The sequence below is a fragment of the Myotis lucifugus genome, unplaced genomic scaffold, assembly GCF_000147115.1.
Source record: "Myotis lucifugus unplaced genomic scaffold, Myoluc2.0 scaffold_10, whole genome shotgun sequence".
Lineage (NCBI taxonomy): Eukaryota > Metazoa > Chordata > Mammalia > Chiroptera > Vespertilionidae > Myotis > Myotis lucifugus.
The window spans coordinates 9,623,319-9,639,021 of NW_005871058.1; the positions used below are offsets into that span (position 1 = coordinate 9,623,319).

At 38.3% G+C, this 15,703-nt stretch overlaps 1 protein-coding gene across 1 annotated transcript in view; it reads right to left on the reverse strand.

The window, feature by feature from the left end:
- The window catches only part of LOC102419451 (pregnancy zone protein), a 45,801-nt gene extending 37,573 nt beyond the window's left edge, over nt 1-8,228 (reverse strand). The window contains exons 1-4 of the mRNA XM_006084229.3: nt 8,143-8,228; nt 3,293-3,476; nt 1,957-2,116; nt 1,768-1,820 (exon numbers count right to left, since the gene is read on the reverse strand). Of these exons, the coding sequence (XP_006084291.2) occupies nt 1,768-1,820; nt 1,957-2,116; nt 3,293-3,476; nt 8,143-8,228 (483 nt within the window). The remainder of the gene's footprint in view (nt 1-1,767; nt 1,821-1,956; nt 2,117-3,292; nt 3,477-8,142) is intronic.
- Between the last annotated feature and the right edge of the window lie 7,475 nt (nt 8,229-15,703).

Sequence of the window (15,703 nt, forward strand, 5' to 3'; positions counted from 1 at the left end):
CCTCTCTGATAGCCCGGTCACCCTAACTGCCTCCTTGCAGACCTGGTCCCCCCCTATTGCCCTTCCCTGCCGGCCATCTTGTGGCCACATGGGGGTGGCCATCTTGTGTGTTTGAGTGATGGTCAATTTGCATACTGGCCATGACTAATTAGCATATCTGGGCTAATTAGCATACCCCTCTCTTATTATATAAGATTAACACTACGGTGTCGGGTGAATTTCCCGCCAAAATATAAGATGGCGCGGGCAATTATTTAGGTTTCCCGCGCAAAATCAGAGTTAGTTTAGGTATCTTTGTGAACGGCAAACAAACAAATATTTGGTAATACGCAGTTACAATCGGCCCGAGTTTACACGTTTCCCGCACTCCACCGCAAATCTATATGAACCGAGTTAAGACGGCTCCCGCGGAGTACGCGCAATTCACGCGAGCCGACTTAACTCGTTTCCCGCAATCCAAGTGTTAATATTATTCACCAATATTATTTAAGCACTAAAATCCTCCTAGTGAAGACTATGACTATATTATTTACTTACATAAATTAAAAATTGATGTTAATAAAGTTATATGTCATTATGATTTAGACTTAACAGGAAGAAAATTCCCAGAATTATTTGGTTAAAATAAAACAAGAATAATTCTTTTAATTTCAAGATTGTCTAATATCTACCTTTTAAAAATAGCCTTGTTTCTTTGCCTTCATATTGAAAGCTACTTGAAGGAAGGGACACACAATGAACATAAATGAAGACTTTATATATAATGAATAGTATATGATGTATGTATAAAAATTATAAAATATGTTATCATATATAATAAAATTATATATTTTACTAGTGACGCAGTGCACAGATTTATGCACATGAAAGGAAATTAATTAGAAGGTGGCCAGTGAGGTGGGACTGGGCAAGATGGGCTGGACATGGCCTGGAGCCAATCTCCCATGGTCCCTCACCAGCTGGCCGCACCTGGGGTAGTGTCATGGCTTGAAAGGTGACTGTGGAGTGAACAGGGTCCCTCTGATAGGTGGGGTCCCCCGGCCTGGCCTGTGGGAATCGGGCCGAAACCTTGAGGGATCCCGGAGTGCAAGAGGGCACTCTGCAAAGTTGCTGTCGTAAAGGGTGTGGAATGCAAATGCAAGTGTAAAGTAAACCAGATTCGGGCTGACAGAGCCCCAGCAACAACATGACCCATGGTCGAAGGTGGAATCGGGCTCCCTCCTCTCTGGTTTTGAGGTGCATCACCCAAGAACCGCCCCTGCCAAGTCACTGCAGCTCAGCAGCTCCTGTGTTGAGTGTCTGCCCCCTGGTGGTCAATGCATGTCATAGCAACTGGTTGGATGGAGGGAAGGACACTTAACATATTAGCCTTTTATATATATATAAATAATATATACATATATTCAGAAGAAGTGAAACTCTTTGGTGCTTTAATTAATTATGAATTCCTTCAGAGTATGGGTATGGATAATACATAACTTTTTATTGTACCTGTTTATTATACTTAACGTAGTGTTTTGAGAACAATGAATGTAGCTGACTATTTCCAGACTGGTTTATTACTGTTGTAGGAGAAAGAGCTTTCTCATCTCTTACTCCTCAGTTATGCCTTGTATAAGACTCTAGATTTGTAGTAAAGCTGGAATCTAGGTTCCAAAAGGAATAGCTGTCACTTCACTTTTCCTGGACCTTCCCATCCCACCTTGGGTGAGTGCTCTCGTCCCACCAATCACCACCCACCCAAACTAGAGATATTGAGATAATTACCAGTTCATTTAGGGGGTGAAAATTTTCATCCACAGAGACAATGCGGAATTTTACTGAAAAAGAAATTTTCTGGTAAGTCTCAGACACGATAAAGCCAGTAATTTAGGTAATAACACAGAAGACTAAGAGATCAAGGTAATGGTGACTTTGTCAGGAAACCTGCTGAGGAGGTGGAATTTCCCTACATACCTGTCTGTCCTGGTTTATAGATGGGTTTGTCTGTCTGGACAAAAACGAGACTTTGATCGTTCTTTACCAGCACTCTGCTCCTCTTCCTGAAGTCGTGTGTTTGTCCCTTTATGTGGACAGTGAAGAAAGCCACCTCTGAAGAGGATGAGATTCTTGGGAGCTAAAGAACAAAGATACCACTGAGGAACAGCACAGTCTTCTCCCTTTGACTCCTTCAACCATTACTATTTTCTGTCTCTCATTCAGCTTCATAAAGGGCGCGGTAAGTATGAATATTTCTCCAGGTATAAGAGTGAAGATATTAATATAAGATATAGGAAAACTATATCAGTAAGAACAGCAATCAATGGGACACAAATTCCCATATAGCTCATCTGGAACTCTATTTGTTAAACTGTACTCTTTTTAACAGAGTATATGTTTTCTGAAGGAATGGAGAGAAGCATCTCTGAAAAAGTATGGAAGACTATAGGAGCTAAGTATTCCAAGTCGAGCATCCTCACAGAGGTACTGGATATTTTCTTGGAGTACTTTGAACCATTTACATATTCCAAGGACAAAGACACGTAATATCCCACTGTGAGAGAAAAATTCTGCTGCATGCTGTCCTGTTATGAGGTATTTGTACAATCTGTTTCTAGGCATTGTCCAACTCTGGCCTGAAAGAGGTGGTTATATAACAAAGCTAGAAAGAACCTATAAATCATACAATTTCTGTGGCTATTACATTTATTTTTTACTAGAGGCCTGGTGCACGAAATTTGTGCAGAGGGGAAGGGGGTTGTCCCTCAGCCTGGCCTGCACCCTCTCCAATCTGGGATCCCTCTCGCAATCCAGGACCACTGGCTTCTAACCACCCACCTGCCTGCCTGCCTAATGCCCCGAACTGCCCTCCCCTGATGGCCTAGTCACCCCCAACTGCCCTCCTCTGGTTGCCCCCAATGGCCCTCTCCTGCTGGCCTGGTCACCCCTAACCCCCTGCCAGCCTGATCTTGCCCCTAACTGTCTTTGCCTAGGCCCCCACCACCATGGCTTTGTCTGGAAGGAAGTTGGACGTCTGGAAGATGGCTAGTTGACCTGGTCTAATTAGCATATTACCCTTTTATTAGTATAGATTTTTTAGGAAGTACATTGAGCTTTGGCAAGTAGAAAAATATTTCTTTCTTACCCTGGTGAAAAAATTCATGCTTTGTTCCTCAATAGCTAAGAATTCATCGCCTTGGTTCTTTCTGAAATCCTCACTAACATTTGAAAGTCATTCTTTGGGATTGAACACTAGTTCTCCATTGCCATGGAGATATAATGTATCAAATAGGGACGGGCAGCTAGTACTCACCGTGAAGGAGACACAGCGGAATAAGTCCTTCTCTGCCACCAGGTCAGTGAAGAGTCTCCTGTTCTCCCTGGGAGACTCCAAAGAAGCACTCACAGTCACTGTCTCATTCAGGTGGCTCAGAAGGAGGCAGCCTTTCTCAGGGGTCCCAGTGTGGAGCAGAGAGGGGACCAGCACCATATACTGTCTGGGAAGGGAAGAAGGCTAAATCAGAGAAAAACCAGAGGATAGCAAGTATTTTCAACCATCATTGTGTTTTCCATAACAATATGTACTTATTGCTACAATCAGTTCTATCCTGTCTCCTCCATCTTATTTGCATAAGAATGATACCTTTCACTCATCAGTAGTGCCTCATAAGTTGACTTTGAAGATATTTCAATTTTACAGGCATTCTTTGTTTTAAAGAGCCTTAATGTATAAATTCTTGAATATAGACTCATAAAAGTACACATATATAATAAATTGTGGACTATTACTCACGTTATAAAACAGTTTACATTAAAATTTGTCTAAGTAAACATCACTTGTGCATGAACACCATGACTGAATTTACACAGATTCAACTGAAAGAACTTCAGGGAACATATATCTATTCCATAAAATAATACATAAAAATGTAAATCCTCAAAATTTTAATGATTCCATGCTTGTAGGTTTAAGTCATTTATTTATAGAGTACCATTGCAATTAAGAAAAACAGAATAATTTTTATTTATTTTTTTTATTTTTATTATTATTTTTTAATATATTTTATTGAATTTTTACAGAGAAGAAGGGAGAGGGATAGAGAGTTAGAAACATCGATGAGAGAGAAACATCGATCAGCTGCCTCCTGCACGCCCCCCACTGGGGATGTGCCTGCAACCCAGGTACATGCCCTTGACCGGAATCGAACCTGGGACCCTTCAGTCCGCAGGCCGACGCTCTATCCACTGAGCCAAACTGGTTCGGCTAGAATGATTTTTATATTGTTTTATTGCCCTTTCCCTTCTACCACCAACATGAGCATTTATCCTTAAAAAAATACCACGGGCATTTGACATAGGAAACACAATTTTATTACTTTACAAAGTCAATAGGTGGGAGACTGGGAATAGGTAATAATACAGACAGGTTAGTTGTTGAATCTGGAGGTCAATTGAAGTCTCCTCCGGAGGAGCAATCTTTCTGTATGTTTTAAATTTTTTTCTTGGCAAATTTATGTGCCACACATCTTTAGAGCCATTCTTAAATCATTAAAATCTCAAATTATTTATTGCATAAGTGCTAATGTTTTGTTATAAAGCAGAGAGGCTCAAAGCAGTTAAATAAACTACCCAGGGTCATTCAGATGGTACCTCTCAGCTAATCCCTTTTTTGCATTTGGATGTCTTTTATCTACTGAACATTTGCTCTTTTAAAGATGTAATAGCCTTAAAAAAAAGATGTAATAGCCTTCCACCAGGCTTACTGCATCAGTAGCATCAAAAACAACCATATGGGAGCAGGCAGTGGCAGTGCCCATTTGCACACATCTTTCTCCTATTCTAAATTGTGTCTTGAGCTCTTTCTATCCAATTCAAAAGAACGGATTAGGGGCAAACGTCTAGGCCAAGCATGTGAAACTCAAAGGCTAACATGGGCCAAATAAACAAGGTTTAAGTTTATGTGGGCCACAAAAAAAACAAAAGCTTCAATTTTCATAGAAACATAGGTTTATTTCGATAGAGACATGCTGAATGCAAAGGGCTGAAATAAATGAGTAATCATTAACATAAAATAATAGAACATTTTAATAAAAATTAATATTTTTTCTTGAACATTAACTTACCAGATACTGAATAACTGCACAAATTAATAAGCATAATGCAAATAAACCTAGTTTTCTTGTTCTCCAAAAGCAAAATATTTCCTGTTGCTCATACCAAACAAGTCAGTACAAGACTAATGATGTGGCAATCGGCTGCTAAAATACTCGCTGCTGGTATTAGTGGAGAGAAATGGTGTGCCTGCGCATAAGGTGCGTAAGGGAAATGAATGTAACACGATTATAGTAATCAGTCATTAGCAAACATTGTAGTTCATTATTAAAAATTATGTATAACAGGATATTTTAAAAATTAAGTTATGAAATTTTTATTAAAATGTTTTTTACATACTGTTATATTGGCTGGTCTGTAAAAACATTCATTGTGGGCCAGTTTGACATGCTTGTTCTAGGCTGATCAGATTGACATATTTCTCTGAAAATTTTATTATTTACCCCAAACTTCTAGTTAAATTCATCATTTGTTAGCAACTCCAGACTATGGTTAGGAAGCAGAAGATAACAAATTTTATCTGAGTGACCCATATATTGGTCTATTACCTTATCTCCTCCTTCTCCCCAAATTAAATTGTAATATTATTCTCTGGACTCTGCTTACAGAAAAGACTTGAAGACTAAAGTCATGCCTACTATAATCCATCATTTCCAAAGGTTTTACTTTCTCTCTATATTTTAAAAACACTTTATTGAGGTATGATTGACACACAAAAAGCTGGACATATTTAGTATGTACTATTTCATTAGTATGTAGTTAGGAATATAACTGTGAAGTCATCAGAACAATCTTTGCTATAAACATATACATCATTTCCAAAAGTTTCCCTCCTCAATAATTATTATTATTATTGTTATTATTATTATAATGGGAACACAATGTAAAATCTACTCTCTTAGCAATTTTTAGGTATGCAGTACAGTATTAATTATAGGCTCTATAAAAAATTATCATTTTTTACCCACATCTACTTTTTCTTCCTAGTTTTTTGATATTAATAGAAAAGACATCATCAGTCTATTATAATTTTATTCCATATACTACTTTTATCTTTAGCCAAATTGAGATCACAATTTAAAAAATTCATTCCATACATATTTGATATTTCAAGCAACTATTTCACAAAGGTTTGGTTAGCATTCCTTCAACAAATATTGAAAATGGAACCCATCAAGGTTGAGTAATTTCCCCGATATTTCACTCGTACTGAGCAAATAAAACATTATAATGTATTACTTAATCATGAATGTTTGCATTTTAAATATTTGCCTTGGTAGGGGTGATTAAATTTTGCACATATTAAACTGGTGACTTCATTTTTTAGTGTCCCCACCCCCCCACCTTCTTCCACCTCCACTTCCCTGCCCCCGCCATCACCACACTGTTGTCCATGTCCATTTGTTCTTTTAACCTTATCTTTTTCATCTTCCTCTGTAACCTCTATCTCTCTAGGCAATAGCTCTTATTTATCACATGTAGGGCTAATGAGGGGTGGTTAAGGTGAACTTTGCTATATAGTGAGGAGAAAATACCTCTTCTGTTATGACAACTAGGCCATGAAGCTTGTTCTTTGTTAAATGGCGGGAAAGATATAAAGTAATGGTTTTCAATGGGCAGAGTAGTTCTCTGTTGTGTTGGACTGAAAACACAGATTGCTTAACATTTCTACCCCAATAAATGTCACTTGCTTCTTCTATTTAGACTGTATTCAGAAAACGGAACAGCCCTCACATATTTCCAAAAGCTCTCTGAGTGGAAGGCAATAATGCAATGCATGACGGTACCACCCACAGTTTTGTAAATGAGATAGAAGAATAATGAGAAATACACCGCTACTGGTTATTGGGAAATTATGCATTGAAGAAGCCTGAAGAAGGTAGGAATTTGAGTTCGTCAGAGTTCTGATTTTTCACTTCTGTACATTGGCCTGGAGAGGTTCAACTGTCTTAGTTGGATAAAAGTAACACTCAGGGAGGCAGATCCCTTCATTTCTCTCCTCATTTGGTGCTCTGGAGGCTGCTCTGTACCAATCTGGGATGTAGCTACATCAGAGTTATCTAGGAGTACAGTGTGGGTAGGCAAGGGAGGGTTAGAAGTTGAACTTTCCAGGATCCTTCCGTTGCCTATATGTTGTTATTGGACCCAAGGATTTCATAGCTCTCCAGAAGGAATGTGAAGGCAGCTGGCTGAGGCCAGTGAGGCCAGAGACCTCAAATGGGTTACTAGCAAAGGTGATCCTGCAGCACAGGCTGTGTTGGAACAACGGCCGTAGAACAGAAGGCAGAATGATGTAGAAAGTTGGGAGTTCTACGTGATAAGAAAGAGCTGAAGTGAATCAGAGTCAGCTAGAGAGAACTTCTGGGACTTCTTGATAAAGGGATCAACTAGAGAAACTAGTTGGCTAAAGACTCAAATGATGAATGTTAGCAGGTAAGGATAAACCAGATTGATATGGCTAAGGAGACAAAGAACTCAGAGGCCAAGGGCCCTGCCCCTTCTTCTCCACCAGTAAGTAATAGCGATCACATTCTTCTGGACACTGCCTTGGAGAGGAACTGAGAGGTGGAAGAGAAGACTTACAGTTTTTGGATTTCACCAACTTTATAACTGAAGAGAGTTAAAATTACCTTCTCCCTGCATTGACCATTTACTGAGGGTTCTTGATGAAGAATCAATAAGTTATTGAAAAATAAAGGAACTATATTTTCTCTATGCACATGATCTACAATGTGAGCTAAATTACAACCCACTATACACTTTAAATATTTTTATAGTTAATGCTTTCTATCCAAAAGAATGAGTCTGTGGAGTCTCAGGTTTTAGTTTATAATGAAAACATGCCTCCTAGTGATGACATTGTGTAGATGACTATTATTTTAAGAGTACAGAATAAACAAAAGGAAAAATATATTAACCATTTATGATTCCTCTCTTATGATTAGAGGATATTTTAAGGAATGGAAAGGTAGTGTTTAATAGGAAAGACAAAGCAAAGCTATAAAGGAGAGACTAAAAGAACAGACTTGAGGAAAAGACTTTGAGACTTACGGTTCTGCAGAGTTTGAGGCATTGGTAGAAAACAGGACAAGGAGAAATAGTGTGAAACCTGAATGAGGAAGTCTGTCTTTCCCCATCATGAGGGAAAAATCTCAGGGCTGTATTGTGCCTAACTTCCTGTCTTCAGCCTGGTCTATTTTACCAGGCTTTATATGGCTGCTATTTTGCAAGGCCCACTACAAAGATTTCAAATAGATCTCAGAATTGGACACAGATTCCCAAAGAGGGTGGTTGCTCTCAGTGATTGCCTCATTACTATCAAGGCTGATTATTTGTTTTCCAATGAAAAAAAGAGAGTAGTTTTTTTTTTAAATGCCTGGTTCTTTTTTCTTTTCCTTTTTTTTCCTTTTCGTAGTGTGAAATAGAAAAGTAAAAGAAAAAAGCTGGACGGTGGTAGAATAGGTCTGCAGGAAGTGTTTTTCCCCCTTTACTTATAACATTGAATCTGAAAAACATACACCACACAATACAACTTTTCCCATAGCTGGAAATTTTTAACAACTTTTTATTTAAATGTAATTAACACAACATAAAAGTCACCATTTTAAAGTGTACAGCTAGGTTATTTTTAGTATTTTCACAGTGTTATATAACCACCATCACTATCTAATTATTTGTGTCTGGTTTCTTTCACTTAGCATTATATCTTTAAGTTTCACCTATGTTGTTGCATATATCAGTATTTCTTTATATGGGTGACAATTATTTCATAGTATGAATATACCATATTTTGTTTATTCATCAATTGATAAAACATTTGAGTTGTTTTCACTTTTTTGTTATAATGAATAATTCTGCTATGAACAGTTGCGTAAACCTTTTTGTGTGAATACATTTTCAATTTTCTTGGGTACAGAAATAGGAGTGGAATTGCTGGGTCACATGGGAACATTTTTTTTAAAATAGATTTTTATTATTGATGTCAGAGAGGAAAGGAGAGGGATGGAGAAACATCAATGATGAGAAAGAGTCATTAATCAGCCCCACACTGGGGATTGAGCCTGCAACCTGGGCATGTGCCCTGACCGGGAATTGAACCATGACCTCCTGGTTCATAGGTCAATGCTCAACCACTGATCCATGCCAGCCAGACTCACGTGGGAACTCTTGTTTAAAATATTGAATACCTGCTAAACTGTTTTCCCCAGAAGCTGCAGATTTTTTACATTGCCACCTGTAATATTTGGGGCTCCTATTTTATCAATCAGCTGCCTCCTGCACACGCCCCACTGGGGATGTGCCCACAACCAAGGTACATGCCCTTGACCGGAATCGAACCTGGGACCTTTCAGTCCGCAGGCCGACGCTCTATCCACTGAGCCAAACCGGTTAGGGCTTGTATATCTTCTTTAGAGAGGTTTCTGTCCAATTCGTTCACCATATTTTAATTCAGTTGTTTGTTTTCTTATTGTTGAGTTGTAAGAGCTTTTTACATCTTCTATGTGCTAGATATATATTAAATATATGGTTTGCAAATAATCTCTCATTATGTGGCTTGTTTTTCTCTATTGATAGTATTCTTTGATGCACAAACTTTTTAAATTTTGATAAAGTAAAAGTTTTACCCATGAACCCTCAATTTTATTCTATTGATCTATATGTTTACCCCTTTTCCAGTGCCGCACTCTCTATTACTGTAGTTTTGTAGGAGGTTTTGAAATAAGGAAGTGTAAGACTTCTTTATTTGTCCTGCTTTTTCAATATTGTTTTGGCCATTCTCAGCACCTTGCAACTCCAAATGAATTTTAAGATGAATTTGCCCATTTTTGAAAGAAAAGATGAAATAAGTTGTAAGGTTTTTTAAGTGTAAACCAATATCATATACTAATAAAAGAGTAATATGCTAATTAGACAGGATAGACTGGACATCCTTCCGGACAAAGCCATGGTGGCGGGGGCCAAGGCAGAGGTGGTTAAGGGCAATCAGGCTTGCAGGGGAGAGCGCTTAGGGGTCTCAGGCAGGCAGGCAGAGGGGTTAGGGGTGATCAGGCAGGCAGGTGAATGGTTAGGAGCCAGTGGTCCTGGATTGCAAGAGGGATGCCCGACTGCCTGTTTAGACAGGAATCGGGCCTAAACCGGCAGTCGGACATCCCCCGAGTGGTCCCAGATTGGAGAGGGTGCAGTTCAGGCTGAGGAGACCCCCCCTCCGCCGCATGAATTTCGTGCACCGGGCCTCTAGTTACATATAAAAGCTTCTGGACAGAAGTGAATTATGTGGTCTTAGTAGTTGCTCAATACTGAAGTCTCAAGATTTGCAGACAAACTCAAGGAGCTAAATAGCTAATTAACCCTCCTATGCACTTATGGAAATAATTAGTCTAAACCTAATTAGAATACCATCTTCTGTTTTAAAATATCAAGAATAATTTTGGAGAGAAGACTATTGTGAATATGTTTTCAATTTTCTTGGGTATATAAGTTTTCTGAGAGAAGACTGTCAGAAAAATTATCAGGAACTTAGAAAAAAGGCAAAAGAATTGGAGCACTTTCTTTTAATTAATCCAACTTTGGGGCAAGGACCACTTAAGGAGTATCTGAGAATAGACTTAGTTCATTTAATTATTTATTACAAATGAAAGTTTCCAGACTAAATGAAGTTACTTTTGATTTTTGTCAGGAACATATGCAAATAAAAATAATTTCTGTCCAGTGGAACAGATAACCCCAAAGATTTTATAGCATATTTTATGTTATTCAATTTTACACTTAACCTATCATTCTTATCCTAACAGTTTTTTTGGATGCTCTTTGAAATGGTTATTTCATTAATTAATAGGTTAAATTAAATTTTTTGACCTGTGTCATTTTAAGTTTGCCTGGCAATATAAATTTTCACACGTATATGAACGTAGCACAGTTAATACTATCCAACTTTGAGTCCCACTATGAATTACACAATATTTTATAGAAAAAGTGATCTTTAGCCCCGCTGGATAGCTCAGTTGGTTAGAGTGTTGTCCTGATATGCCAAGGTTGTGGGTTCGATCTCTGATCAAAGCACATCATGAAGCAACCAATGAATGCATAAATAAGTGGAACAACAAAATGATCTCTCTCTCTCTCTCTCTCCCTCCCCCCTCTCTCCCTTCCTCTTTCTATCTAAAATCATAAAAAACTGATCTTTTACTCTAAAATATTTGATAAAGACATTCCCTTTTGTTTTCTTTTTTTTTTAAATGCCTTGTACAAAGAGGAAATTTGTTTTTACCTTCAGCTGCTCAGTTCCAGTGAATAGATAATTTTGGGGCCAAGTGTTACTCAAGTGTAATGATGATGAAAGTATTTTGCATGGCTTTTATATTAACAGGCTTTGAGCATCAACGGTCATTTACTGGACTTGACAAGTTTCATTTTTATCAGATTAAGTACACTTTACATTGGCACAGATTTTCTCAGGCAAAAATTTGTTCAACAATACCTGGAATCCTTGCAGAACTTTTGCCTTTGGTGCCTCGAATGTTCTTAATTTTAATGTCATTTTGTTAATTCTGATTCTTAAATTCTAAAAGAAAAATAACTGGGAATATTAAATAAAAATCATAAAGAAATTCTCACATTTCCTTATATTTTTAAAATGAAGAAGAAAAATGGTCTTCAATAATACTTCTACTTTATATTAAAGACCATTCACACATTTCTTGAGGGCATGTACAAGATGGATTAAACTCTACAAATCAACCTTTTCACCCAAACATGCATTGAAGTCCAACAGCAGTAATGACTCAAGGATTTTTTAATTTTATTATGAATTATTCCATTTTTCTAATAACCACAGGAGAAATGAACAAGAAAACTCTTCCTAGAGAACTTTGACAACAAGAAGAGTTTCATTTGTTTTTTGAGAAAAGCTATAAGGATGGCTGAGGGCTAGAAGTGAAAAACGGACCCATATCTCAGATGATATTTGTTTGTTTGTTTGTTTGTTTGTTTTTAGTTATGGGACAAGACATTTTCATTGTTGAATAAAACAGTGAAAAAAATTTCATTGCTTTCTCTTTCCTTCGCCCAATCACTTGGGACCTTCTCATTTATTTGTTCTGATTTAAAAGACAAAGAAGAATGAAATAAGTAAATTGGGCCAATGAATGAAAACATGTTATTTTAATTGGGTATTATAGTAGTTGTCATTACAAACTGGGTGGCTTAAAACAAGGGAAATTACTTTTTCATAGTTCTGGAGGCCACAGGTCAGAAATCAAGGTATTGACAGAGGTGCTCGCAGGATCATTGTTCCTATGCTGGCACGTCCATGGTCGCAGAGCTGACTGGCAGCCATTTCTGTTTTCTCCACCCTGGTGATTCCCTAAGATCCCACCTCATTCAATTTACAACCCAACCCAAGGGGTTTTGCATATGAATGGCCTGTTCTTGTTGCAGCTGGGTTAGGGATCCCCAAACCTATCAATAAAAGGCCCAAAGACCCAGCGCCAGCACCAGACTGCCTTGCTTCACAGCTGGGTCTCATCTTGGCATTTCCAAACCCGATACAAAGAGGAGGAATCTGTAGATCTCTCTGTAGTTCCTGCTGGGTGGCCCCAGGAAGTGGCTGACTTTGCACCTCCCTGGAGACCCAAGAGCCAGTGTACCAGTGGTCAGTGCCAGACCATACCAGATTACAACTCTACATATCCATAACTGACACACTCAAGAGGCAGACACAGTGAGCACCAAAGCCCCACTGAAGCAAGTCCTGCTCCATAGGGGTGTCTCCTGCACAGAAGCTCTCCCACTGTAGTCACAGCTGGTCCTCACAGCCAATTGGCCTAGAGGTCAATTCTTCCCAGTGACACCAGTAGCAATCAAGTCTCAACTACCACAAAACTGTGCTCACAGCCCACAAAGGGGTGCACCTAGAACTCCCAGCTCAGGTGATTGGGGAGGCTGAGCCACTGGGCCCTATAGCGTACCTACTACACAAGGCCACTCTACCAACTCAAGGAGACATAGCAGCTCTACCCAATACATAGAAACAAGTACAGGGAAGTAGCCAAAATGCAGAGGCAAAGAAACATGTCACAAATGAAAGAAATGGAAGAAAGCAAACTACTGGATATTTAGTTCAAAACCACAGTTATAAGGTTACTCAAGAATATTATAGAAACCTCCAAAAAAAAAAAATGGAAAAGGACCAGTCAGAAATTAAGCATACACTAATTGAAATAAAGAACAATATACAGGGATTCAACACTGGAGTAGATGTTCCCAAGAATCAAATCAACGATTTGAAATATGAGGAAGCAAAAAACACCCAACCAGAAAAAAAAAAAGAAAAAAGAATAAAAAAATATGAAGTTAGTATAAGGAGCTTCTGGAACAACTTCAAGTGTACCAACATTTGCATTACAGGGGTGCCAGAAGAAGAGAGAAAGCAAGATATTGAAAACCTATTTGAAGAAATAATGACAGAAAACTTCCCTATCTGGTGAAAGAAATAGACTTACAAGTCCAGGAAGCACAGAGAGTCCCAAACAAGAGGAACCCACAGAGGACTACACCAAGACACATCATAATTAAAATTACAATGGCTAAAGACAAAGAGAGAGTCTTAAAAGCAGCAAGAGAAAAGCAGTTAGTTACCTACAAGGGAGTGCCCATATGACTGTCAGCTGATTTCTCAACAGAAACTATGCAGGCCAGAAGGAAGTGGCAAGAAATATTCAAAGTGATGAATAGCAAGGACCAACAACCAAGATTACTTTACCCAACAAAGCTATCATTTAAAATTGAGGGTCAAATAAAGAGCTTCACAAACAAGAAAAAGCTAAAGGAGTTAATCACCACCAAACCAGTATTATATGAACTTTTGAAGGATATTCTTTAAGAAGAGGAAAAAGAAGAAGAAGAAGGTCAAAATTATGAACAATAAAATGGCAATAAATACATATCTATAACAAATCTAAAAATCAAAATAAATGAATAAGTAATCTAGTGAACAGAATAAACTGGTGAATAAAATGGAAATAAAACAGACTAATGATCCTCAGAGGGAAGGGGTTTGGGGCAGCAGGAAGAGATTAAATAAAGATCTTATATGCAAATATGCATTATCTATGGACACAGACAATAGGGTGGCGAAGGCCTGGGGCAGGGTCGATCTGGGTGGAGGGGAGCAATGGGGAGGAAAAAGAGGGACTTCTATAATAATCTCAACAATAAAGATAATAATAAAAAAAAGACACAGGTTTGGGCCTGGCCAGTGTAGCTCAGTGGTTGAGAATCAACCTGTGAACCAGGAGGTCATGGTTTGATTCCCTGTCAGGGCACATGCCTGGGTTGTGGGCTTGATCCCCTGTGGGGACTGTGCAGGAAGCAGCCAATCAATGACTCTCTCTCATCATTGACTAGAGGCCCGATGCATGAAGATTCATGCAAGAATGGGCCTTCCTTCCCCTGGCTGCCAGCACCGCCTTTGCTCCGGCCGGAGCTGCCTTTCTGTCTTTGCTCTGGCCCAGAGCCCCTTTCCACCTTCCCACACTGCCCAGAGGCCCGGAGTGGCTGGGGCAGTGCGGAACTCCTGTGTCCTGCCACGCCTCTGGCTGCTCGGTGCCTGCACACGTGTGCGCTGCCCACAGGCCTGCCATTTTTGTTGGGTTAATTTGCATACTCACTCCTGATTGGCTGTGGGGCATCACAAAGGTACATATAATTTACATATTTGTCTATTATTAGTGTAGATGTTTTTATCTCTCCCTCTCTGAAATCAATAAAAATATATTTTAGAAAAAGACAAAAAAAGACACAGATTTGGTTTTTAAAGAGATTTGAGTCTATAAATTAGAGGAAAATAAGCAATTTTTAAGAATGTGGAATTGTATATGTTGGAAGAGAGATATTTGTGCTAAAAATTTGGATAATTGGATGTAGCCTGAAGAAGAGAGAGCAGTTCTGCAGAAATGGGCTATGTATTTGGAGGTCAGCAGAAACTTGCTTTCTTCTTCCCAGAAAATAAACTCTCATAATGCTAATCTGAAATATTCTCTTGCTAAAAGTTTTCAATGGTTCCTATCAACAAATAAGAAATATTGTTTTGCCCTGGCTGGTTTGGCTCAGTGGATAGAGTCTCAGCTTGCGGACTGAAGGGTCCCAGGTTCGATTCTGGTCAAGGGCACCAAAAAAGAAAAAAAAATATTGTTTTGTTCTTTCATTATCTTGTAATTTTATTTTTGCCCATCTCTTTATACTTTTCCCACATATACATTATTTTATGCTTTTAACTTATCTTATTATGTATGTCCATAAAGTTAATCTTTAATTTTGACTTTGTAGTTTGGTTCAAATTCAGAAATTAAGTCAGAATTAGCATTCACTTCATGTAAATTGAATAAATAAAGATAAAATATGGCTAAATAGGGATGGCTAAATACTGTAAAGTACTGACATGCATAATCATTATAAATTCATTCATATCCAATGCTGTACTAAGTACCCAATATGACTAGGGGGTTAATTAACTTGATAAATGGATTTCAGAGTTTTACTTGGAATAAATAATGAGCTTAGTAGTACAAAGAAAACATGAAAACAGAGAAACAAGGAATCTATGAAATAATAG